The sequence below is a fragment of the Nymphaea colorata genome, chromosome 8 (genome assembly GCF_008831285.2).
Source record: "Nymphaea colorata isolate Beijing-Zhang1983 chromosome 8, ASM883128v2, whole genome shotgun sequence".
NCBI lineage: Eukaryota > Viridiplantae > Streptophyta > Magnoliopsida > Nymphaeales > Nymphaeaceae > Nymphaea > Nymphaea colorata.
The window spans coordinates 19178733-19206367 of record NC_045145.1 but is presented as its reverse complement, the minus strand read 5'-3'; the positions used below and the strand labels follow the sequence as shown (position 1 = coordinate 19206367).

The following is a 27635-nucleotide window of genomic DNA, read 5'->3' as shown; positions in this document are numbered from 1 at the left end:
AAGGGAGGGACTAAGTGCTAGCAGTATACGTAGCCTAATTAGGGCTTGGTGTCGGCAGTCTATAAGTGGAATCAAATGGAAAAAGGAGGAGTGGAGGACGGTAAAGATCTGGCTGAAGCTTGGCCTCAGATGCGCGAGATATGTTTCAAGTATGTAGCGAACACGGATGTTCATCTTTTTATGCACCTCAAATGAGATTCTTGTGAACTTTCTTTGGCTTCCAATGACCGTCTCAAATGCTAATCTATAAATTCTGAGATCTGCAGCCGTCTACAATCAAGCAAGGACAGCTTATGACCAGTCTGAACTTCCACTTTTCATCTCTCTCAATCTCTACACAAGAGTGCTGCTTTCATGTAATCTGATTGTTGATCAGGTGTATTAAATTTTTAAAATGACACGATGTATTGAGAGGAATGTTAAGCTGTTATTGTAACTTTGGTAATTTGGTTTCATATTAGGATTGATAGACTTGGTTGCAGACTTGCAGTCCATTGCTGCGACAAATTACAAATGGCTGCATGTCATGGATGTAATGTAACCTCACAAATGTAGCTAATATTCCTGCTAAAATTGGAACCATAACTTCCACTTAGCTAGCATACAGATTACTTAATTGTTGTGAATATTCTATGCTCTTAGGGTCAGACATTGTTCTATCCCTTACAGATGATGATACGTCCTATTTGCACTGCACTCAACCTGATCCTGTAACAACAATATTAGGCATGTTCAGCAACATGTATAACTCACTCCCCATGAACCTTATCATAGTGAGCGCCGGTTCAAAGCCAACTGCTATTCAAGAAGTAGATAAGGTTAACTATTGGAAGATGTTGAATTCAGAATTAGTAGCACACAAGTAAAGAATTCGAGTAATATGGACTCTTCCAAAAGGTTGAATTGCTTACTTTTTCCTTGAAAAGTCTTATCTTGTTATTCGTAACTGCAAGTTTCATTGCTTGTGAATAGTTATTATACATATTGGCATTTAATGCGAGCTCCTTCATTCCTATCCTTTAGTTTCCTGTCAACAATTTTCATTGTACTTGCTATTGTATTCTTTTACTCGATGAAGGAAACTGCACCTTCACTAAGGGGTGTTTCATTAATCTGATGGGGGCTATTATGAGTTTACTGCCTTTAATCCGCTTGATGTGGAGACTGTTCATTCTATATGAACAGATATATGTTCTTCTTGATTGATGGTTTTAGAAGAGATGATCGGTGGAAGTTGCTGTTTCTGATATGATATCCTTGAGTATTTTAATGCGCTTTCGATGCTATTATCTCTTGATCGGGCTGCCTTTTGTTTCATGTATTTCTCTTGTTGCAAAAGCTGCGTGAGATGGAGCCAATTGAAAATGATCAGTAGCCACAGAAAACGTCTTTCCACCTTTTCTTACATTCTGAAGCTTGTGAAGTCTTTACGTTTGTTGTTTCCTGCTGCTGCCGGTTGCAATTTTTATTGATTTTGCATTGGCGGCTTGTGAGAAATGGAATTATTATTTCACAGCAAGGCTACTGCTTAGAAGACTAGCCATTAATATTCTGATAATGTGATACTAACATTTTGAATGTGATTGTATATGGTGTGGAGAAGCACTCTCTTCCAAAATACGATCTGGGTATGCAGAAAAGCCCTTTCTCAGTAGCTGAGTACTACAATTTCTAGCTGACTCCTCCTTGTTTTCCCCTTTTGAATAAATATGCATGTGAATTTACAGCTTTTTCTTGTATTATTTCATTCCTATAGCGTTTGATTCTTTCAATATAACAGCCACACCCAGCGTGCATGTTATTCAACCAAGCACTGAAGGATACCTTACTAAATGCAGCATGCAACAATTACCGCAGGTGCTTTTGTCAATGGCACCGCTTGAATGGACAAGCATATACATACGAATGAGGAACCTTGTTTTATGTGAACAAGGAACTTCGTTCTAGATGTTTATGTATCTAACCACACATAGATATCCAATTGGAATGATGTTCATAATCAGCATAGATTCAAAGAAGAAAGCTCAGCTGTTAAAGATGGATTCGAAATTTTCAAAAGGTCTCAAACATCAACATCGGATGGATATGCAATATATCTTGTGAAAATGTTTCACAATTGAGAGTCTTGGCCTTGTTATGTGATGAGATCTGATCTAGCAACAACAAAAAGCCAATATCGTTTTGTTTTTACATCTGTGGACATTTTAAATTTATGTGTGGTGATCAAATTTTCTACCCAAATAAACCTAGTCTTTCAAATCATTCTAGCACAGGTACCTAATGTTCAAACTATATCAAATTTATAGGTGTAATTTAAACTAGACAGAAAAGTATGAAAAAAGGATATCAAACTACTGGAACTTTCCTCTGACGTGACGTGCGCAAATCCAAAATCATACGTGCACATGTGAGATGTTCGAGCGCCAAGAATTACTGTCGTGTGGGGCTGCGGGCCGAATTAAAAAAAAATCAGAAAAAGTAAATGAAAGAATTTTAAAAAGGAAGACATGAAAATGGACGATAATATGACTGGAAAATAAAAAAATCTTAAAATATTAATAACATTGAGAAATCAAACATGTGGCCTTATGTTTACTTAGGGAAACCATCTTACCCCTAATCATGCCTTTATGCCTCCAAAATTTTGTTTTGTTTCGGGGTCTTTTATCACTTAACTTGGGTATTATGGTTGACACTATTTATAATACAGATTAATAGCATACTAAAGTATAACAGCGGTCATGAGATTTAAACCTTGAACCTCTTGAGCGTGAACTGCCTTGCTAATATATATAATGTTTTCTGACAATAACGCCTAAAACTAACGCCAAATTTGCAGAATGGGTGTTGCGCTTGTTACAATTTATATTAACAACAACGACAATGTTAAGTAACCATTTATCATTGAAATTTAAAAAATTAGATGTAAATATCCACCCACAATATCTTATACTGTTCAACACTATGCTAATTAAGTTAGATACTACAAGCTCTACCTTCACTTTTGCTGATTTTCCGGCAGCAAATTCCAAAGTTTTTCATGCACGGTTACCCGGATTATGCTCCTCGTCAAATGGCGCTGCCAATGGGGCATATATATATATATACACCAAACAAATTTCCTTTCTCACATTGTAAGTATGGAACTCCACCTTCATAAACACACCAGCAAGTGGGGACAAACAAATTTCCTTTTTCACATTGTAAGCATGGAACTCCACCTTCATAAACACACCAGTAAGTGGGGAGAGAGAGAAAGACTACGTTTCCAACGAAGGCCCACAGGATCCTGGGGTGGCAAATTCATGAGGGACAACCTCCGTCCTATTCGTTGTTTCTATCTCCCAGGGGCTGCGTAAGAAATCGTTCTTGAATCTTTCACCGTCAACGTCTATTTCGTATACAATCTCGAATGGCCCGAATAGGAAAAAATAAAACGTCGCGATCCAACGTATGAGAAGGGTTCAGTTTTACTGCTCTTCATTTTCTAATCAGACTACTGACTCTAAACCTTGCTCAGATCGAATTAGCTTCGTCCCTAATTTTTTGTTATTCTTTTGAAGTTTAGCTATTCAAGCTCATATGTGATGTGAAATTCGAACAAGTTAGCTATAATCTGGGTGAATTGATTAAAAATTAGCCACATTTAGATGACCGAATCCACAATCTTATATATGAGAACCAATTACGAGTCATGTAATTACCTTGATAATTACACATGCGAAGTTACATTATAAAGATAAACTAAGTAGAAGTTGTCACATGTCTCTTTGGCTAAATTGAATGAATTACAATCGGGTCATATAATCATCACATTTACTATAATATATGTCTACATATATGTTATCATCGTTGCGGTAAAGTTTAATTTAACTGGTGCTTTTGTAGTTCAACAATATGTTCTTTTCCAGATGGGACTCTTCCCGGCTCTTCCCTTGTTCTTTAGTAATCACTGGTATACTGTCGGGATTCTGCCTCCCCCTGCTTGCGATACTCACAGAATGATCGAGGAGGGAAATGAAGATTCGAAGCCAAGCGCCGATCCACATGGACGAAAGAAGGTAGAGACTTGAGGGCGAACTTTTGTCCTTTCCCAACAATTCTTCCGCACTGCCGTATCGATATCTGCATCAGCTTTCTGAGTGGTCTCATGTTGTCGAGCTAAAAGTAGTTGGCTTTTGGTGGTTTTTACATTTTATGGCGTATATGGATGGATGCCTTGTAATCTGCTTTCCTTCAATAAAATTCAGTTAATTTCCCTATTCATTTCGCTTTCCCCAAAGCTCATCATCTGAGTTAACGTATTGTTTTTCCTATTATTGCTGGCTTCTCGTACAATACGATACATGCACTGTATCATATGATACATTACAATACAGTTATGATATGTTATGTACTTATAGTTATATTCATTGTTGTGCTTTGTAGATTGATATTGACATGTTGTTATGAATTTTAATGTTCATGAATAATGAAGTAATGATACATAACTTTATATCAATAATAAGTTTATGATTCTGTAAAACATGTTTTTTTTGAAGAACATATTATTGTTCACTTTTTACTGATTTTTTATGATTTTTTTAGATTTTTAATTATTTTTTTAAAATACGATATAGTTACAATACGTTACGATATTTTACGATACAATATATTTTAAAGTCAAACCGATATGACTTATGATATGCTTTTTACAACATTGGCTTTGATTATAATGAAGTGCTAGAAGAAAAAGAAGATTATCAAATATCTGTGTATTAAATTGGTAATTAAGCAAGTATCTGTGTATTAAATTGGTAATTAAGCAAGCTAGGTCATTTTCCTTTTCAGCGATACTCGCTTTCAATTGAATAGTTGGATTTGAAAAACAATGAGCAAGATAGTACATGCTTAAGAATTCCTATTTTCACTTGGATTTTGGAATTAACCTTAAGAACAAATGAAGCATGTCTTAATATTCCCCTATTCATCATGCGAGGAAAATTTTACTTTTTTTTTTTCAAATAGTTAGTTTACAGCAAAGAAATATAAATTTCAGTAGCCTTTTTAAATGTTTTTGGGTCGTCTGTGGCAAGGAGGAAACAGTTCTATCGCCGCATAACATTTTTTCTTTTACGTCGAAGAAAAAAACAAAACGATTCTATGTATATAAGTAATGTGCTTCTTTCTTTCTCCTGGGGCTGCGAGCGATGGATGGAGGAAAGAAGGCTCCCTCCGCCGTGCTCATCATGCAGCAATCCAAGGGCGTTCCTTCCATCACCGGAAAGGGAGTCGCAACTTCTTACGCCTTCATGATTGGTTTCATACTCTTCACCGTCTTCCATGTCCTCACCACTCCGATGAACACTCCCGCTTGGTTCTCTCACGTTCTCAGCTCCTCCAGCACGATCTTGCCTGTCCCTTCCTCTTCCTCTTCTTCTTCTTTGTTGCCCTTCTCATCCTACATACTTCTCAAAGCCAACCCTTTCGTCTCTACCGCCACCGTGGGTCCAACAGAAGCAAGTGTAGTTTCTGCCGAGTACACGACAACCCAAACGAGCGAAACAAGCTCCGCTTCTAAAACCGAAGTTGAGCTACCAAACATTGTAGTTGCACCTCGCCGTAGATACAGCAGTCAGGCCACCCAACGGCAAGAGAGTGCGATGGAATCTGCCGTCGGTAGCTTTAGGTCCATCAATGCCAGTAGCAAGGGCGATGCTGGCACTAGTTCCCCTAGAAATCCCGAGGGAATTCAAAACAAGCCTTGGGAGACGACCAACTCCGGCAAGATGGCAACTGGTGTAGGTGAGAGAAGAAAGGAAAAATGTGACATATTTGATGGGAGGTGGGTGAGGGATGACTCCTTCCCTCTCTACCCGGCGGCGACTTGCCCATTCGTAGACCAGTCCATCAGCTGTGTCATGAATGGCCGGCCTGAGCGGCTGTATGAGAAATGGAGATGGCAACCACATGGTTGCAGAATTCCAAGGTAAAGCGGGAGATGGCGTCGGTTGGCTTTTGTTGAAGGCTTTCCTTTTTAGGGCGGATGATTCATGACTAATATATATATATATATATATATATATATATTAAGCTCACATGGATAAGAAAGATCGTCATAGATGACATGTCATAGGAAGAACATTATATTAATGGAACGCAAGTTTCTAATACTATGCTTCGGTTATAGGAAAGATGGTGTGATTTGGTCTAACATTATACTTGTTTTTTCACGTTTTTTCATATTTTTTATTATTTTTTATAATTTTCATGTTTTATTAAATGTTTTAAATTTTTAAAAAATTTACCTAGATTTTCTTGAGATGTATAACTTTGTCACCTGATAAAATTTTCACCATATAATACTCGTATAAAATATATATGACAATAAACAAAACATAGTTAAACTGTGGATCGATGTAGCATGTTGCATATGGCTCTCACATGAGTAGATCGCTTTCTATATTAGACAATTTTTGAAGTGTTATTGGGAAATTCGGTGACATGGTGTCATCATGCAGTTAACTATAATACAAAGGCAATACAATATATAGGTATATCATGCTTTATATATATATATATATATATATGTTAGTATACTGTTGGGAGGTGATTTAATTAACCATACTCACATGGATAAGAAAGATCGTCATAAAATGACATGTCATAGGAAGAACATTATATTAAGGGAACGCAAGTTTCTAAATGACAAACTTGAAGATTACTATGCTTTGGTTATGGGAAAAATGGTGTGATTTGGTCCAACATTAGATTTTTAGAACTAGGAAAAAAAGTCATAATCAACCATGCATGTTCTATAAAATAAGAAAGAATAATAGTGTTTTTAGAACATATGTTTTTTTTTAGTACGTGTTTTAAACCTTACAATTACCATTATTTGGGAGGGAATAGTAAGCAGACTAAACCAACGTGGTTAGGTTTCTCAGTTCAAGAGTAGTTTCTTTTGTTTCCCTATTTCTTTTATCCTTTAGAAACGGTGGGAAGGCGGTGGCACGATCGACTAGGTAATATGCTAACCCCATTTCTCGCCTAATTATTTATTGTTGTGTTTTCATTGCTACATATTACATTTAGATTAATCAACATAATCATCTGCTGAAATCCATTAGTTAAGGTGATTAATGCTAAATTTACTTGAAATCATCCTGTTGTACGTATAATCAAATGCTACCTTTCTCTTTTCATGCATAGATGGTTGAAGCTGCTTAATATTTTTTTAATTCATGCACACCTACGTGGAATCACTGCATGTATACTTGCAATATGTGATTGTCTTCTAGAATTTGATAAATCCACAGGTTTGAGTGACTGATTTGGTGCATTTGAAGCGCCAGACCATATATAAGGAAATTGGTAGAAACTAGACCGGTCATAAACAAAAACCACACGGTTTGACGATGATGTTCAAGGTGGTTTTTTTTGGCAATCTAACATACAGATATTGTTTTAAGAATAGGTTAATACAAAACATAAAATAAGTTGATCACTTTTTGGACTTTAACAGTGCTTTTATAATAACCAAAAATGAATAGCACTCATAACATCAACATTTTGGTAATAGAACATTCCAAATTTTTCATAAAACCAACTTAAATCAAAGCATGTTTATGTCAAACTAGTTTTTATAAATATATTAAGATGTTTATATTTTATTAAAAATATTTTTTTAACAAAAAATTAAAGGGTCAAGCTTATGACCTTGACCTTACGGTTTGGTTTTTACATCAACTCATTCTTAAGATCTTATCAATAAGGTTATATTGCCAAAAAAGAAAAGAAAAGAAAAAGACACTTTAAAAGTCACAATCAAAGAGTTTAGTTTTTATCCCTGACCTAAGCCTCTTGTTTTTTATCCTGACCTATGGGTCTTGTTTTTGTCAACTTCTCAGTCTATCTGCTTCTGTCTTTCTCTCTCTCTCCCTATATATATATATATATATATATATATATATATATATATATATATATATATATAAAATATATATGTGTGTGTGTGTGTGTAAGCCTATTTGAGTATAACAGCTTATGCGTGATTGAATTAGCATGCTTTGAATGGCAAACCATCACGTTCTTAGGCTTTGTCATGCCAAGGGAAATTAACCACGGGTGGCAGGGATTAAACCCGGCACCTACCGGAATTCAAACAAAAACTGGTGAACGATGATCGGCACTGATTGTCATATTGCAAGAAGAAAGTTACTACCTGATGGGAATGGGAAGGCATTTGACTCTTTCCTTCTGCAATGTTGTCGGCGTTGTTTATCAGATTAGACGGGAAGGACATGCTGGAGAGGCTTAGGGGGAAGCACGTGGTGTTCGTCGGTGACTCCCTGGGCCGGAACATGTGGAAGTCTCTCCTGTGTGTCCTGTGGCAAGCCGTGCAGGGCAAGAAGAAGATAGTCGGAGTGCGTCGCCCGCCTGGATCGACTGCTTACGGCCTTTTGGTTGGTTCAGAGAACCCCGACGAAAGACAAAACTTCCCGTTTTTCTCTTCCCCATACTGAACTTTATTGATTTCCCATTTTCTTTTCCACCATGGTGGTCGGTACAGGACTACAATTGCACCATCGAGTTCTTTTGGTCTCCCTTTCTGGTCGAGGAACTGAAGACTCCTTTGCCCAACGGGAGTATCAAGGCAACGGTGAGGCTCGACACCATCGCAGCGGTCGCCCCCCGTTACCAGCACGCTGATATATTGATCTTCAACTCCGGTCACTGGTTCACTCCCTCCAAGACGAATGACGGGTAATTATCCTTTCACCCGCGCTATATATGATATCTCTAACGCTCTTAATTTTAATGTAAAGTACATGTCTAATTTAATTCTATAACGATGGCAAAGAGCAATGTATATGAATCAGTTTTAAGAAGGTTGGTTATATATATATTAGCACCTAACCATCTAATCATGTGTGATTGATGGTTAAAGAAAAGTGATAGGCATTTTTGTCAGTTTACACCTTTTTAGTTTTGTTTTTCTCTCAGTCATCAATATTTTTCAAGTTGACAGCTTTGATTGAATTGTTAGATGAAAAAATACATATAATAAACATGTGACTTGAATAAGAAAAAAGAGTTTTGTATTTTTATCACTTAAGAGAAACACTTCACCTACATACCCACGAGTCGTTTTAACACTTTACCTCTATACTAAATCTCCATTATTGGTTTTAGCATTGTTTGACCCGTAAGCCAATAAATAAAATATAGCACCAACTAATTTTTTTGTAGTTGATATAACCTCAAAAAAAGGGAAGTTTCTTTCTAATGGGATTACTTTTATCGCCTTTAAAAATTAATACTTTCACTTAGCCTTTCGGAAAATCTCCTTTATGGATGACCTGAAGAATGTAAGTTTTCTACATCGTATCAAAGAAAAACTAATAAATGCATCTTCAATATGATGTGAGAGATCTGTGGTTGATATGACCTCAATAAAGAAAATTGAAATCTTCCACTTTCAGAGTAATTTAATTGTGCCACTTTCGAGAATACTTCATGCCGAATTTAAGCACATGTGTTCTATAGAAGAGCTGAGTTAGTTGAGTATAATCTTCATTTCTCTTAGTTCAATTCCTTATTAATCTCTCTAAACTTTTCTATTGGTACTTTAAAATAAGATTAAAGATTAACGAATTAATCAGCTTGGCTTGAAAGCAGGATTCGCTCATCAACCTTCCACAGGTTTAATTTGAGTACTCGATCTAGCATTTAATGCTACCCAATAATGTCCTTATGTCTCAATAAAAAAGTTTTTAGATAGCAATGTGTAGATGAGTTTTATAGTAGAAAAAAAATACAAGAAACTTACATGGTCAAACATGAACTTCATAAAATCACATTAATTTATACGTTCAAATAATTAATTATATGCTTTAAAATGGAAAATTTTCAATATTCTCCACCTAGCCAGCTATTTTCGTAATTTGCCCTTCTATTTTCGAGTCTTCCAAATCTATCCTTCACTTTTCCTAAATCCAATAAATCTCTCGATGACATTAAAGGCCATTAATTGAACACTTGAAACCATTTGATTTCGTTAAAAGGCTTGCAATACGATCCATGAATGGAGAAAAATTTTGAATGTTAAAAAAGGTATGGGGATAACCTATGTATGAGTAATTTTTCATAAAACTAACTTGAGGAATGTGATCTCTATGTTGGAAAACCAAAGAATCAATAGAAAAAATATTATTTTCAGTGCACATATTCTAAAAATCTTAAGATCGATGGTTGAACTTTCTGGGCTCTTCAAATTCAATTGCACATCAAAAAGAACACACACAATTTACTAGGCTTTTGGACTCGAAAATCACAGCTCTATGGTTAATTATAACAAAATATAAAGAACTGACCGCCTTAATTTTACTAATATGATGCTGCATTAAATGAAAGTGTCTCTGAAACCAAGATTCGGCTCTTGACTTGCATTATCATGGAACGATTTGGATAAAATGGGAAGGATGGAGTAACGAAGGGAGTAATATATGAAAGTTGCTTTTAAACTATATAAACCATATAGGCCTAGGATGTTGGAAGAATAAAATGAAAATTTAAATGTTAAAAGTATTTGTGTAGCTGCATACCTTCTTTTTCAGTGACAGACTGATGTGAAGGTCGTTCTGCTTATTCATTATGTGGAAGAAAAGAGCATTTTTACATGTCAAACTCCTGCAGGAAGAATTACTATCGAGTAGGAGAACACGTTTACGAGATGATGGAGCATGTTGGCGCTTACAGAATTGCACTTAACACTTGGGCCAAATGGGTTGACGCGAACGTGAATCCAAAGAAGACCAAGGTTTTCTTTAGAGGATATTCCAGTAAACATTACAGGTAAATTGCTATTAATTTGTTTCTTTTTAAATCTTCCAAATCATTTGCAGATGTTGCTCAGTGTTAATTCTGTCAACAAAATTCCAGTAGAATTTACAGTCCTCTTCTTTTTCATCTTTGGAATACGAAGGGCAGGGCAATGGAATACCGGTGGGCGCTGTCACAATGAAGTAGAACCCATAACGAATGATACTCATCTCGAGCCGTACCCAGAGAAAATGAGGGTGGTGGACTCTCTGCTGGGCGAAATGAGGACACCAATCTCGTGTGTGAACGTAACAAAGATGACGGCTTATAGAAAGGATGGCCATCCTTCCGTCTACAGGAAGCAGAAGCACAAGATGAGTGAGGAAGAGACGAGAAAGCCTGAGAAGTTTGAGGATTGCATCCACTGGTGTCTGCCCGGAATTCCTGATGCATGGAACGAGCTCCTATACGCAAAGCTAGTAATGATATAGCCGCAAGGCCAAGCATTTGGGAGAAAGGATCGACAATCGACGGTAGTCAACAAGGGAAGTGAAGTCTTGGATTGTTTAGTTACCATCGGTTTCATTGTCCAAATATCTCCTTGGTAGTTGAGACTGGTGTTGTTTTTAATTTTTCTCTTGTTTCCTCCCGTCTTCCTCTTCGAAAGTTGATGTATGTGAGCTACATTTCCTGTTTATAAAGAAAATCTCTGAAAAAAAAAAAAGAAAGGCCGTTGTCTTCTGTTACTGGATTTTTCTTCTCTTTGTTTGGACTGGATTTTTCTTCTCTTACGCATATAACCGCTTCATGTGGACAAGTATCAAAGCAAATTATTAGCAAAAGGAATGACCTGTCTGCACTTCCTCTTCTTATGCTTCTGTGAATGACACAACACAAGAAACCAACACACTAATCGAGCACTTGTTTCTACAAGTGATCACAAAGGCATGACATGTGATAAGAGCACACAACACTAAAAGTTTGGAGCACACTTGAAATGATTTTTCTCACACATTTAGCCAACCCAAAGGGCCATATATATATACATGTAAGAAAAAACTGAAAAATAAATGACATTGACTCTTGGTAACTCCACTATGGTCATTATGGACATATTAAAAACAGAAAACTGAAAATATAATGACCATATTAAAAACAAAAAACTGAAATTTAAAATAGGGCACATGTCTTGGAACGATGGAACTTTTGAAAAACCCAAAAGTTAAACCGTTCACCTTCTTCATAAAGGCAGCTGCATTAATTTTGCATTAACTTTCATCACTCCCCCTTAATGCAAAGTCTGAAACACCAAGGTGAGACCGAAACTTCATAAATTTTGGGTATGAAAGTGCCTTTGTAAATCCATCTGCAACTTGCTCATTGGTTGAGCAATACTTCAACACAATTTGACATTTACCAACAATCTCACGAATAAAATGATGACGAAGTTCAATATGTTTTGTCCGTCCGTGGTAAATCGGATTTCTTGTCATTGCTATAGTTGCCTTGTTGTCACAATGAATTGGTGTCCCTTCAGTTTGACTTTGACCAAGATCTTCCAAAACTCGACGCATCCAAATTGCCTGACAAGTAGCTGCAGATGCAGCAATATACTCCGCTTCTGAAGATGATAATGCTGTCGTACTTTGCTTCTTTGAACACCATGATATATCACCTGATCCAAGTGTAAAGACATAACCGCTTGTGCTCCTTCGATCATCTACAGCTCCTGCCCAATCACTATCAGTGTAACCAAGTAAATTAAAACAAACATTTGATTTATACCAAATTCCATATTTAGTAGTTTCACGGATGTAACGCAAAACACGTTTTGCTGCCCCCAAATGGTGTAATGATGGATTGTGCATGAATCTGGATACCAAGCTGACAGCAAATAAAATATCTGGTCGTGTATGAGTCAAATATAACAAGCCACCAACTAGACCTCTAAACAATGTTTCATTGGCTTTAGCAGTCCCATCAGACAAAGTCAACTTTTCACCTGCATTCATAGGAGTAGAGCACGACTTGCAATCTAACATTTTATACTTCTTAAGTAGGCTTAATGCATATTTTTCTTGAGAGATAAAAATACCATTATTTGTTTGGACAACTTGAAGACCAAAAAAGAAATGCAATAAACCCAAATCTGTCATTTCAAACTCACTTATCATACTGTCCTTGAATTTTTGAATGAGCACATCACTTGATCCCATGTAGATAATGTCATCTACATAAACACATACCACAAGCATATCAATGCCTTCATTTTTTAAGTATAATGTGGGTTCACTCTCACAACGTCGAAACCCATTTTTGTGAAGATATGTGTCAAGTCTCCCATACCATGCTCTTGGTGCTTGCTTGAGGCCATAAAGGGCCTTCTTCAACTTATACACTTTCTTCTCATGTCCACTTATGACAAAGCCCTGTGGTTGATGTACATACACATCTTCTTCTAAAGCACCATTCAAAAAAGCAGATTTGACATCAAATTGAAATACCTTCCATTTTAAGTGAGCTGCAAGTGCCAATACTAGCCTAATAGTCTCAAAACGAGCAACAGGAGAAAAAGTTTCAAAATAATCAATGCCATATTTTTGTACATACCCTCTAACGACTAGTCTGGCCTTGTATTTTTGCACATCTCCATCAACATTATATTTCAATTTGTAAACCCATTTCACACTTATAGGTTCCTTTCTTTGTGGTAAATCTACTAGCTGCCATGTATCATTTCTCTTAATTGTATCGATCTCTTCTTGCATTGCTTTTTTCCATTCTTCTTTACCACATGCTTCCTCATAACATGATGGTTCAATTACCATAAAAGCAAATGAACAAGAATCATATATATCATCTAGAGATCGTACCTTTCTTGGTGGAGAAGACTCATCTGTAATTATTTCGACATCTTCTTCATGATCTGAATTGGTCTCTTTTGAATGAGTAGCACTTGACGTTGATGCATTTGAGTGAGAAGTTGAATCAACAAATGGAATATGTTGATCTTCTATTGTTGTCCACTCTCATGATCCATTCTCATCAAAAATGATATCACGCCGAATAATTAAAGACTTTGTTACTGGATTGTATAGTCTATAACCTTTTGAGTTATTACTATAACCCACAAAAATACATTTCTCACTCTTTTTATCCATTTTGTCTCGACTACTAGAATCAAGCAGAGAGTAGGCAATGCATCTAAAAACTTTCAAATTACTTACATCAGGTTTTTTATTCCACCATGCTTCATATGGAGTCATATTGCAGACTGCTTTGGTTGGTGATATGTTGAGAAGATACACAGCTGTAGCTACTGCTTCAGCCCAAAACTCATTTGGAAGATGCTTCTAATTCAACATGCTACGAGCCATCTCTACCACTATACGGTTTTTTCTTTCAGCTACTCCATTTTGTTGAGGAGTTTTTCTTACAGTCAACTGTCTATGTATGCCATGTAATTTGCAAAAATTGTCAAAATCATTTGACAAAAATTCTCCCCCTCTATCAGTACGAAATTTTTTTATAGGTCGCCCACATTCTTTTTCTGCAAACACTTTAAATTCCTTGAATTTTTCAAAGGCTTCAGATTTTTCAACAAGAAAAAACACCCAACTCATGCGAGAAAAATCGTCAGTGAATAGTAAAAAATATCTACTATTATTCAGAGATGGAGTTCTTGTTGGTCCACAAATGTCAGCATGCACTAATTCTAAAGGAGTTTTTGCTCTCCATGCTTTCCCAACTGGAAATGAAAGACGATGTTGTTTTCCATACACACATGCTTCACAAATATCTTCATTATTGGTAAGATGAGGTAAACCAACAACTAATTTTTTCTGCTCCAATAACTTCAGTCCATTGTAGTGCAAGTGTCCATATCTTAAGTGCCATAACTTAGACACTTTATTCATGTCTGCTACTAAGGCATATGCATCAAAGTGTGAAAGCTCGATTGGAAACATTTTGTTCTTTGTCATGTGCACTATTATAGGTGGCATGGTAGAACATTTCTTTTTGATTTCACATACATCATCATGAAATGAAATTAAATATCCTTTTTGTGCTAACTGTCCAACGCTTAGTAAGTTATATGCTAATCCAGGTATATAATAAACATCATGTACCAACCTTTTAGTACCACCGTTAATTGATATCTCAATTGTGCCTTTACCATCAATTTGCACCTTTTTGTTGTCTCCAAGTCGAACTTGTTGCTTCACCGATTCATCAATGTCACAAAACAAGCCTCTCTTTCCTGTCATATGATTACTGCATCCACTATCTAAAAACCATATATGATCAATATTTTCATTTGACTCTGTATGAGTAAAAAATAAGTTACCATCTTCTGCTTTCTCTTCCACTACATTAGCTTGTTGTTTTGCTTTATCCCAACAATACGCTTCAGTATGACCATTTCTTTTGCAAAAAACACAATACCTGTTTTGTGGGCATGTTTTTGATTGTTAGTATCACCTCCTTCTGACTTATTTCGAACTGCCTCAAATCTTCCTCGTCCACGTCCACGATAGTTACCTCTACCTCGCCCGCGATATGCATTCTTTCGTACAGTTGCTCCCTTTCTCTCTTTGCTAAAGTCATCCAACTTGACTTGAGCTTGGAATGCTTGTTCAACACTTTTCTCAGTTGACCTGTTCATTCTTTGTTCATGGGCTAAAAGAGAACCCAATAATTCATTAGCAGAGTATGCAGTCAAATCCTTAGACTCTTCTATAGCCGTAACCACATGATCAAATTTAGGCGGTAAGTTCCTCAATATTTTTTCTACAATTTTCTGGTTGCTAACAACCTCTCCAAAGGTTTTCATCTCATTTATAATTATGAAAGCTCTTGAAAAAAAATCTTGGACTGATTCATTGTTTTTCATAAACAATGTCTCAAACTCTTTACGGAGGATTTGGAGTTTCACTGTCATTACCTTCTTATCACCATGATATTCTTGCTTGAGAATAGTCCAAGCTTCATTTGAACTAGTAGCACCAGCAATTCGAGGAAAGATAGTCTCACTTACAGCTTGTTGAAGAACAAGCAAGGCTTTTGAATCCTTCTTTCGTTGCTCTCTTGATTCAACTGTCTTTTCTCCTTGTTTTGAGCTCTCTGCACTTTCTATATAATCATTTTCAACTAAATCCCAAAGATCTTGTGACAAAAAGAAGGTCTTCATTTTTATGCTCCAAAAACTATAATTATCACCACTAAATACCGGTATGAGCGATTGAAAAACATTTGAAGTGGACATGCCATTAGCCATAATGAACAAAAATTTCTCACAGAAATTTTGTCGAACAAGTTATGTGCAGACTTTACCTTGCAGGCCTCTCTTTTGCACTTTTACCAACAATCACGACAACACAATCGACCTATCTCTGATACCACTATTAGCAAAAGGAATGACCTGTCTACACTTCCTCTTCTTATGCTCCTGTGAATGACACAACACAAGAAACCAACACACTAATCGAGCACTTGTTTCTACAAGTGATCACAAAGGCATGACATGTGATAAGAGCACACAACACTAAAAGTTTGGAGCACACTTGAAATGCTTTTTCTCACACATTTAGCCAACCCAAAGGGCCATATATATACATGTAAGAAAAAACTGAAAAATAAATGACATTGACTCTTGGTAACTCCACTATGGTCATTATGGACATATTAAAAACAGAAAACTGAAAATATAATGACCATATTAAAAACAAAAAACTGAAATTTAAAATAGGGCACATGTCTTGGAACGATAGAACTTTTGGAGAACCCAAAAGTTAAACCGTTCACCTTCTTCATAAAGGCAGCTGCATTAATTTTGCATTAACTTTCATCACAAATCTCATCTAAAAGGCGCAATACAATATTGAAGGCGTTTTGGGTCTGTAAAAATTAAATATAAAAGCCCTCCTGCTCAAGAATAAAACATACTCAAACAATATATGAAGAAAAAGAACTACTACATGCATGATAGGAAGCTTTGAAGATATTTCCTTCCAATACGTATAGATTGCTGAGAGCATCAAATTACGCCTTCTCCAAACAGGGGAAGACCAGCATAAATCAGCCCCCGAGTCCGACCTGGATCTGATTTACTCTCTTAAGTGCTTTCAATTAAACTTGACAAGCCCTATCCAGATAGATCAAACATGCCCTTTCAATGATTCGACTATCTTTCTGATACTGAGAAAGGTATATTCATCATACAAGGCATAAAAAATGTGAGTAGTTCTCCGCAACTTCAGTTTAATCTAGAACTGCAAAGTTTTAAACCCCAAAAGTACAGATATTCTCCGACGTAAAATGATTCACTGCCAAACACGTACCTGTCATTCGTCGTCGCTCATCCATATGCGGACATCAATTTCATAAAACTAAGGGAAATATCAAACAGAGTTATTCAATAATTTCCCCATGATATAGGCTGCTTTACTTCAATCCCATGAGCTCAAGCCACGCTGCAATTTAATCGAGTATAAAAGATTTCAATAATAATTGTGCTTTGTGTAGCCGCCACCGTTCCTTGTATAGAGTCGTAAATAGTTGGGATTCGGAAGATTCAAATAGATTAAATAGTTTTTGCTGTTTTTTCTACACGCTAAAGCTAAAACGTCAGCCGGCCAAATTTATGTGGTTATGTTGGCAGGGTTATATAAGGTGGGGCCTAAAGGTGCATTGTCATTACAATCAGAGTCACATATAATCTTAGATCTTAGGTACATGGGGAATTTCGGCTACTCGTGCAATCATAAAACAATATCTTTGCAAAATAATATTCACTTCCAAGTCCGATATTACTACTCATGAAGAATTGGTGTGCTGTCAATTTGGGAATAGATAATATCACCACCCTTCTGAACTTTTCATTAATGTATATCTAGTAAATTATTTCTTCCATTGTGTTCAACAGTAAACGGCAATCACAAGAGGCAAAATCTTGTGCCACTAAGAATGTAGCGTCATGTGGTCCAAAAGATATACGTCCTTATTAATGCTTGCATATGCGAACACCATCATGTGGTCAAGTTGAAAAGACAATGCTGTTGGGAAACGTAATGCGGGTCCTAAATATAACTCAGCTACAAACTCAAATTTATGCAGAGAAAATCCAACAGAGTCTCGACGTCTAAACTGATACTCAATAATAACTTGGCAAAGTATACTTGAACAAGCAAACTTATTTATTCATCAAACTGAATATTACAAAAGAGGACTTAAGAAAACTCACCTTGACTCACGCAGTGAGCTAACACACCTAACGCCCTTGCAGCGCACACTTGAAACTGCAACGCTCGAGCTCACGAAGTGAACACACGAGCTAACACTCACAAGCTCACAAATAGAGCACACCCAACTCACAATTTTTTCACATACTCTCACCATGGCCCAACGTCCCTATTTATAGGGAGAGAAAGTCGGTGGTGGATGCTTCCACCGACTTCTCATTCATTTCTTTTTCTCATTTTTATTTTATTTTATTTTTATTTCATGTCATCATTACACATGCACCGACTTAAACAATGAGGCTTGTACCGACTTAACAAAGGAAGAGGCTACAAGCCTCTTGAGTCATCTCGACTCTTCCAAGAGAGTCGGTGATGACTCTACAATCTCCCCCCATTACCGACTCTCTACTTATGACTCCTAACATTCTTCGAAACTTGGTGAACGTTTGCACTGGCAGGCCTTTGGTAAAGATGTCAGCAACTTGATCTTCTGATGCGATTGGCTGCAATTGAATTTCTCCTCTGAGTACCTTTTCTCTGATAAAATGATGTTCCACTTCTATGTGTTTTGTTCGAGAATGGAAGACAAGATTTTCTGCAAGTCTGACTGCACTTTGATTATCGCAGTAGAGTCTCAGTGCATAATCCACGTCTTGTTTAATGTCTTTCAGCAGTCGCATCAACCACACACATTCTTGTGCTGCTTGAGATGCTGCTCTATATTCAGCTTCTGTTGTAGACAGTGAAACTGTCGGCTGTCTCTTGCTGCACCATGAAATTACACCACTTCCAAGAATGAATGTATATCCAGTGGTCGATCTTCGAGTTGATAAGTCTCCAGCATAATCCGCATGACAATGACCAACAACTTGACAAGTTGTCCCTCTTTCATAAAGTATACCAAAGTCAAGAGTTCCTTTGATATACCTTAATATTCTTTTTACTGCTTCTAAATGTGTCTTTCTTGGAGTTTGCATAAACCTGCTCACGACACCAACTGCATAGGCAATGTCTGGTCTTGTCAATGTTAAGTAGATTAGGCTTCCAACCAGTTGCCGATACATAGTAACGTCTTCTAGCTTGTCTCCTTCGTCAGTTCTAAGCTTTGCATTTATCTCAATTGGTGTTGAGATAGGTTTGCATCCGAACATACCATACTTACGTAGTAAGTCATGAGCATACTTCTTTTGACTTAAAAATAGTCCTCTAGATTCATAATCAATTTCCAATCCAAGGAAGTGTCGCAACTCCCCCAGCTCTTTCATTTCAAATCTCACCGTGAGATGTTCACGAATGAGATTAATTTCTTCATTGTCATCTCCAGTGATAATTAAATCATCAACATAAATTAACAAGATAGTAAGTTTCGTACCTCTTGCCTTGACGAAGAGACTTGAATCTGCTGAAGAGACTTGAAATCCACTAAACACCAAAAACTCAGCTATTTTTCCATACCATGCTCTGGGTGCTTGCTTCAGTCCATAGAGTGCTTTTCTTAGCTTGCAGACGTAGTTTGACTCGTTTGAATATTTGAATCCTTCAAGCTGCTCCATATAGATTTCATGATCGAGATCTCCATATAAGAAAGCATTTTTCACATCCATTTGCCATAGCTTCCAGGATTTGCTTGCAGCAATGGCTATCAGAATACATACGGATGTGATCTTCGCAACAGGACTAAAAGTTTCTTCAAAATCAATATTATACTGCTGAGAAAATCCTCTCGCGAATAGTCGAACCTTATATCTATCAACTGAGCCATCTGTCTTTCTTTTTATTTTGTAAACCCATTTACAAGTAATGGGCTTTACTCCTGCAGGCTTTGGAACGAGCTCCCAGGTTTCGTTATGTTCTAGTGACTTCATTTCATCTTTCATTGCTGATTGCCACTTTTCAACATCTTTTGCTTCTTCAAAGGAAGCTGGCTCGATCTCCTCCATAATGGCACAATCTGCATCTACATACTTGGGATTTGGTTTTCGTATTCTCGTTGATCTTCTTAGTGCTATTGGAGCTCCTTCTGGCTCTTCGAATTGTGATGGTCTTTCTTCTTCTGCAGTTCTTTGTTGGATTGGACTGACTCCTATTCTCCATGGATCTGTACGTTCTTCTTGTCTTGGGCAATGAACTTCTTTATCTGGCTGTCTTGCTTCTGTGTCTTCAAGCTCAGGCTCTCCTTCATTCATCTCAAATTGTATTTTGTTTTGAACATCTCTCTCAAGAACTGGAGAGTCTGGAAGCGTCTTCTTCTCTTCTGACCACCACGATGATGCTTCATCGAAGATGACGTCGCGAGAAACATAAACTTGTCCAGTGCTATGATTAGCACATCTCCATCCTTTCCGATATGGGTCATATCCGACAAAGACACACCTCTGTGCCTTTTTGTCGAACTTAGTCCTGTGCTGCTCAGATATAAAAACATAACAAACATAACCAAATACTCTAAAATAACTCACAGATGGCTTCTTTTTATGGAGCATTTCATATGGAGACTTAAAATTCAATCTCGTCATTGGTAGTCGATTAATTACGTGTACAGCGGTGCTGACACACTCGGCCCAAAATCTTGGTGGCATGTTCTTTGCATGCATCATGCTTCGGCACGTTTCTGCTATGTGACGATTTTTTCTTTCTGCCACTCTATTTTGTTGTGGCGTATAGGCACATGTGAATTGTCTTTGAATACCATGTTGTCTCGTGTATGCCATAAACATATTGGATGTATATTCACCACCATTATCGGTTCGTAGACACCGAATTCTATGCCTAAGTTCATTTTTCACCATTTGGTGAAACTCCTTAAAATTTTCAAGTGCTTCAGACTTTTCTTTCATAAAATAAACCCAAGTATATCTCGAAAAATCATCAATAAAAGTGATAAAATACCACTTACCTCCAACTGATGGGTCTGGTACTTTGCCGAATACGTCTGAATGCACAAGCTCGAATGGCGCTTTAGCTTTATATTTTGATTCTTTGTATGGCCTCATGTGCGCCTTTCCATATTGACATCCTGGGCATACTTTATCTGTTCGTACCTCAAGCTTGGGCAGGCCAATCAACTGCCCCTTGTTAGACATCTCCCGAAGTTTGTTGTATCCAACATGAGCGAGTCTCTCATGCCAGATATCTGCAGTGTCATGCTTCTTTGCTTTGTCAATATATGTTGTTTCTGCGGACAAGACATATATTGACTCAACTTTCCTTCCTTCAAACATGGGAGTTCTTTGAACATCTGCATCCTTATAAACCTTCACATCATTTGGGCCGAACACGACATAGTGACCTAACGCTGTAAGTTGTGGCACAGATAACAAGTTCTTAGTCATTCCTGAAACATGATAAACGTTCCGTAAAATCCGGTCTTTGCCAAAGTTGGCTACAACCTTTGCTTCTCCAATATGTGCCACTGGAAGCTTTGTGTTGTTAGCAGTAACAACAACTCGATTTCCATCATATTCTTTCAGACTTACGAACTTGCTCTCATCACCGGTCATATGATTTGAGCATCCAGAATCAATTATCCAATCAGTTTGATAATTGATCTTCTCTTCTTTTTCTTTTGGAGGTTTTATATAGGCGGAATTGCATCCTTCTTGCGTAATATTTTCTTTTACCTCCATTGAGTACAGAAACGAACTTTTCTGTACGGTCTCATTAGCTCCTCCATGTTGCTTACTTGTCATGATTGCATTTCCTTCATTTATTCTGACTTTGCAGTCACGAGCGATATGACCCAATTTTCCACATCTAAAACATTTTACCTTTGGTCTCCACTGCTGTGTAGTTTCTCTTGTTTTCTTTTGTACATTTTTCTCTTTCTTGTTATCAATGTTCCTACTTGGAAACCTAATGACTGGCTTAGCTGGCCATCGTGATCTCTGACCCTTACTAAACAAAGCTTCCTCATTATTTCCCTTGAGAGAAAGCCCAGCCATTTGCTTCGCTAATGTTTCTTGATTGATCAAGAGATTCTCTAACTCAAACAAAGTTGGTTGAACTGGCCAGCTTTGAACACCAATTATGAAACTGCCAAATTCTGGACGAAGTCCGCGAATAAGTATTCTCCGTATACGGGCCTCACTGATCTTTGACTCAGGATCAATTTGAGATATCTCTCTATAGATATTTTTAACCTTCATAAAATATTCTGCTATCAACATGCTTCCCTCAGTTAATGTAGCTAGATCATTTTCTAACAATTGCAGGCGGGCATCATTAGCTCGAGAAAATAGGGTTGCAAAAGCATCCCATGCTTCTTTAGGAGTCGTAGCTTCTCGTATATGCTCTAATAAATCTTTCTCGATTGATACCATAATTGCAAATAAAGTTTTTCCTGCTTTAATCATCCATTTCTTCTTCGCTTCCTCGTCGACAGGAATATTACTGTCTGATCTCAATACTATCTCCCATAATTCTTGTCCTAGAAAATACGACTCCATACAGGATTTCCAGTAGCTATAATTACTGTTGTTAAGTTTCTCAATATTGTTTAATGCAACCGCTAATGCCGCCATAATTTCAGGATATAACTATTCCAATAAATCGGCCCTCAGACAGAACCTCGCTCTGATACCACTTGTTCGGAAACGTAATGCAGGCCTTAAATATAACTCAGCTACAAACTCAAATTTATGCGGAAAAAATCCAACAGAGTCTCGACGTCCAAACTGATACTCAATAATAACTTGGCAAAGTATACTTGAACAAGCAAACTTATTTATTCATCAATCTGGATATTACAAAAGAGGACTTAAGAAAACTCACCTCGACTCACGCAGTGAGCTAACACACCTAACGCCCTTGCAGCGCACACTTGAAACTGCAACGCTCAAGCTCACGAAGTGAACACACGAGCTAACACTCACAAGCTCACAAATAGAGCACACCCAACTCACAATTTTTTCACACACTCTCACCATGGCCCAACGTCCCTATTTATAGGGAGAGAAAGTCGGTGGTGGATGCTTCCACCGACTTCTCATTCATTTCTTTTTCTCATTTTTTTATTTTTATTTGTATTTCATGTCATCATTACACATGCACCGACTTAAACAATGAGGCTTGTACCGACTTAACAAAGGAAGAGGCTACAAGCCTCTTGAGTCATCTCGACTCTTTCAAGAGAGTTGGTGATGACTCTACAAATGCTTGGTCAGCTAATGTACAAGCTATATTTTTGGGGTTTCATGACATGCACCCCTTCTCCGCCATTGAATTATTGTGCCTTGTCAAAATCGATAACTGAGATGTAAAAAAATCAAACCAGGAAATATATCGACTGCATGTGGATGAGAATTTTTTTTACTGTATTTGGCAGATGGGTGTGTGACCGATACAGTTCATATGCTCGGAAACATTTTGACCTCTGATATTATTCTATGAGAAAGAGAACCAACTTACTTTTTATTTTAAGTATGTAGCGAAATTCTCAAGTGTTGATTTTTCTACAGTTAAATGGAACCGTCATCTTCTCAAAATTACACATTTTGCTCAAGGGTAGGTAACTGTCATCTTCTCATAATTATGCGTGATTCCATGTAACTCAAGACTACTAGTTCCTGCCAAGAAGGTATACGAGAACTGAAACAGTGGAATTTTCAGTTTCAATCTTAACTTTTCTGCCTTTAACTTCGTGCAATAAGGACCACAATTTGCATGAAATCTGTCTGGAGTGAAATGCGGGTTACTTGGGAAACAAAAAAATGTTAGAGAAAGTTTTTTGTAAAATGTGTTCTTTGTTGATCAGTTTTAGAAATAAGAGACAAAGGTAGGGCCTATGAAAGGAAAACCCGAATGAAAAAAACTCAAGGAAACGATGAAAAATAGGCAGTTGGCGTATGTACAACCGCTATTAAATCACTTAACCCCAACTTCACTCCACACACTTATTCATGTCGTAGCTTCTCCTCTCATCCCTTCTCGTTTCATTTTCTAGCCTTTTGCTTCCCATGGACGGAGCGAAGAAGGACCTGCCGGCCGTCCTCACCCTCCGGCTCAAGCGCCTTCTTAGTCTGCGCGCGTCGGGGAATGCCCTTTCCTTTGCTTATGGTTTCTTGACGGCTTTTATGTTCTTCACACTCCTCCTAGCAATGTGCAGTCCTGCGAAGGCTCCTTTTTCGTTCTCTTTCTCCTTCTCCAGAACGACCGCCCCTCTCTCTTCTACTTCTTCTTCGGTGTTGGCCGCCTCCTCTTACGCACTCCCTGATCCCAACGTCTGTGCTTCTGAAAAACTTAATGACGGCCATCGCAGCGGAATGTCCAAGGAAAAAGAACTAAATTTTGACGAGGTGGAGATGAGGCAGGTGGACCCGCCTCTCTCGCTCAAGGTCCACGATGATGGGAATGATTCCATTCCCTCCGGCAGCTACCAGCGAGAACCAAATAGCGCTTTTCCAATTGCTTCCCCGTCGTCCACTGGGAATCCGACTCAAACTGTTAATGGAGTTTCCGGCGACGACGCAGGCTCAACTGGCGACAGCCGCCTCCAGTCTCTGGATGTCGAAGACGAGCTTGAAAAGCTGCTTGTTGCGGCTAATGAAAGGTACAATATCTCGGCGCGAGAACGAGAGATTTTGCGGCAATATCGATACGGTGGCAACGCGTTCGTGGTCGGTGATTTGGAGGTGGAGAGAAGTCCAGATAGCGAGGACAATATGACCAGCACCCCCACGGTGACTCTCACCGGGGAAAACGTGGTGACGGAGAGAACTCCAGACAGCGTTACCAATATGACTAGCACTCTCATAGTGACTTTCCCCGAAGAAAACAGCACGTTCACCGGGAACGCCACCAATTTCGTGAAGCGTGACTTGGAGGTGGAGATAAGTCCAGACAGCGTTAGCAATATGACTAGCAGTCCAACAGTGACTCTCCCCGGAGAAAACGGCACGTTCACCGGCAACGCCACCAATGTCGTGAAGGAGAACGATGGTGATGTCCCTGTAAAGATTCAGCAAGTTCAACGCAAGCGCAGAGAAGGGAGAAGAGAAGGAAGGAGAGAGGGTAGGAGATCAGGGTGGCGGATTAAGACGGGTGTGAGTAGCGAAGGTTGGCGGATGAAGACTGGTGTGAGGAGTGAAGGCACCGAAAGAGAGAGGCCGTTGATCACCAAAACGGTCGGCCCAGACAAGTCGAAGATGGAATGCGACATATTTGATGGGAGGTGGGTGTGGGATGAGTCTTATCCTCACTACCCTGCAGGGTCTTGCCCATACGTAGAAACCTCCACCAATTGCTATCAAAATGGGCGGCCAGATAGAAATTACGAGAAATGGAGATGGCAGCCGAATGGCTGCAATATCCCAAGGTAAAACAATAAATAATATCATTCACTTTCTTTTTTTTCTTATTTTCTTGAAAATGAGTCACGTTTTTCAGTGTCACATTTTAAAAGAATAAAGGTTGTTTTTGCAAAAATAAAAAGTGAATATAGGAGAAAAATGTTTAATTGTAGAGCAATTGTAAAAGAAGTCATACAGCGAAAAAAAAAAAAAAAAGGCGGTGCACATCAACAAATTCAAATTTTTATTATATTTGTGATCGGAAGTGAGTCTTGAACATTTGACAAAAGAGAGCTCCTCCTGTTCTTTGTTTGCCAAAAGCTTATTTATATGACTGTTGTGGCTTCGAATTATTCAAGGTTGGATCCAAAGGATATGTTGGAGAGGCTAAGAGGGAAGCGTCTTGCGTTCGTAGGTGATTCCCTCAACCGGAACATGTGGAGGTCTCTTATTTGTCTTCTTTGGAGCTCTCTTGAAGACAAGACAAGGATGGTTGGAGTGTCCGGCCTTCATGAACTTGGAACATCCAAAGCAACTCTATTCAGATTTTTGGTTAGTTTTGAAACCTACCTTTCTAGATTTCTTCAACTTTTTGTCCGTAAATATAAATACTTTTGTTCTCCTTTTGAATGAATCATTGAGATGTTTGTATTCTCTGTTTCTTGATCCTGGTGGTATAGGATTACCAGTGCACCTTGGAGTTCTTTTGGTCGGCATTTTTAGTCGACGAACAGGAGATTTCTCACCCCAATGGCACTATCAGAAAAAAGCTCAGGCTCGACAACATCGCGACTTTTGCGCCAAGCTACAAGAATGCTGATATTTTGATCTTCAACTCTGGCCATTGGTGGGTTCCTGCCAAGACCAATAACGGGTAAAATTTTACCCCTCTAGATACCACATATTAAAATATGCCAAAAAAAAATTCTTTTCTGCTGGTGTCGAATGATAAACAAGCAAATTTCATCCATAATTTTATGAAAACATTAGTGGGTTAGACTATTTTTCTTGGCTTCAATTTAATAGTGCTAAATATTTTCAGTTACCTTTAACGTGACATATAAATTGGCAAATTCAGAAGTCGCCAAAAATTGAGCTTAAAGAGCCTGATGAATATAAACTGTTCCAACCAAAAGAGAAAGAAACAAAAGAAAGTACAATGCAGTTTCCTCAAAGGCGCTCCGGATGCTGCTTTTTTCCTAAAGATTATTGGTGTAATTAACATGCGGAATTGTGGCAGGAAGGACTTTTTTGAACTCGGAAACAGTATGTATGGTTATCTTGAAAGTAAAAGAGCTTACTTGATGGCACTCATGACATGGGCTAAATGGATCGATGCAAATGTGAACCCCAACAAGACCAGAGTTTTTTTCAGAGCTTTTTCAAATGTACATTACAGGTAAACTGCTGCCACTTCTGTTTGGTTGGTTCAATTGATTCTCTCACACTTTGGTGCTGACTTCTACTTAATTTTTGCAATCCAATGGTTGTTTATTTTCTTGAAGAGGTAGGCAATGGAATTCTAGTGGACATTGCCAAAAAGAAGCAGAACCAATAATGAACGACACTTACCTCTCTCCACAACCACTGGAAATGAAGTTGGCGGAGAAGGTTATCCGCAAAATGAGAACTCCGGTCACGTATCTCAACATAACTAAACTGACAGACTACAGAAAAGATGCACATCCTTCCATCTACACTTCGCCCAAGATCGTCCGGAAGAAGTATCAGGACTACACTTCGCCCAAGATCGTCCGGAAGAAGTATCAGGACTGTAGTCACTGGTGTCTGCCCGGCATTCCGGACACATGGAACGAACTCCTGTACGCGATGCTAATAATGAAGACAAAGCTGGACCAAGCGGATTAGGTCCAACTGCCCACAGTTCAACTCCGTGGGACCTGCTTGACCAGAACATTACATTACACTTACTATATTGGTGGTCTAGATGTACCATTAAATTCAAATTTGATGACCCCAAGAAATGTGCATATTACAGTTCATCCCTTGAATATCCAAGGCCAGACCTCGTTTTTTTGACAAAAAATGGCTTCATAAGTTCTCTTTGGAGAATGAACTGTCATTTAAATATTCTCATTTCAAGCTTAGCGGGCACGAGACCTCGGCCATAAAGTCAGCCGGAAAAAAGACACCCCGCGAACTCTTTATCACTTTTAGCCATTAATCTTTCAAGTCTAGCTTTTTAACCAGTAATCCCCAGTTGGCGTAAAAAGGCCGTAGCAGAAGCCCCTTTTTGCTGATATAATGTGGCACCACTATTTCCGGAAACTAAACTATCTGACAA

At 38.0% G+C, this 27635-nt stretch overlaps 2 protein-coding genes across 2 annotated transcripts; both read left to right on the top strand.

Moving 5' to 3' along the window:
• Positions 1-5189: 5189 nt before the first annotated feature.
• On the top strand, positions 5190-11462 carry LOC116259584 (protein trichome birefringence-like 4). The gene is made up of 5 exons (XM_031637439.2): positions 5190-5968; positions 8267-8444; positions 8552-8745; positions 10678-10836; positions 10967-11462. Exons 1-5 carry the CDS (start codon positions 5190-5192, stop codon positions 11292-11294), a joined length of 1638 nt encoding a protein of 545 aa, XP_031493299.1. The 3' UTR covers positions 11295-11462.
• Positions 11463-23926: 12464 nt separating this feature from the next.
• On the top strand, positions 23927-27392 carry LOC116258438 (protein trichome birefringence-like 1). The gene is made up of 5 exons (XM_031635601.2): positions 23927-25356; positions 25690-25882; positions 26011-26204; positions 26571-26729; positions 26836-27392. The coding sequence occupies exons 1-5, from the start codon at positions 23999-24001 to the stop codon at positions 27197-27199; spliced, it is 2268 nt and encodes a 755-aa protein (XP_031491461.1). The 5' UTR covers positions 23927-23998; the 3' UTR covers positions 27200-27392.
• The last annotated feature ends 243 nt before the right edge of the window (positions 27393-27635 follow it).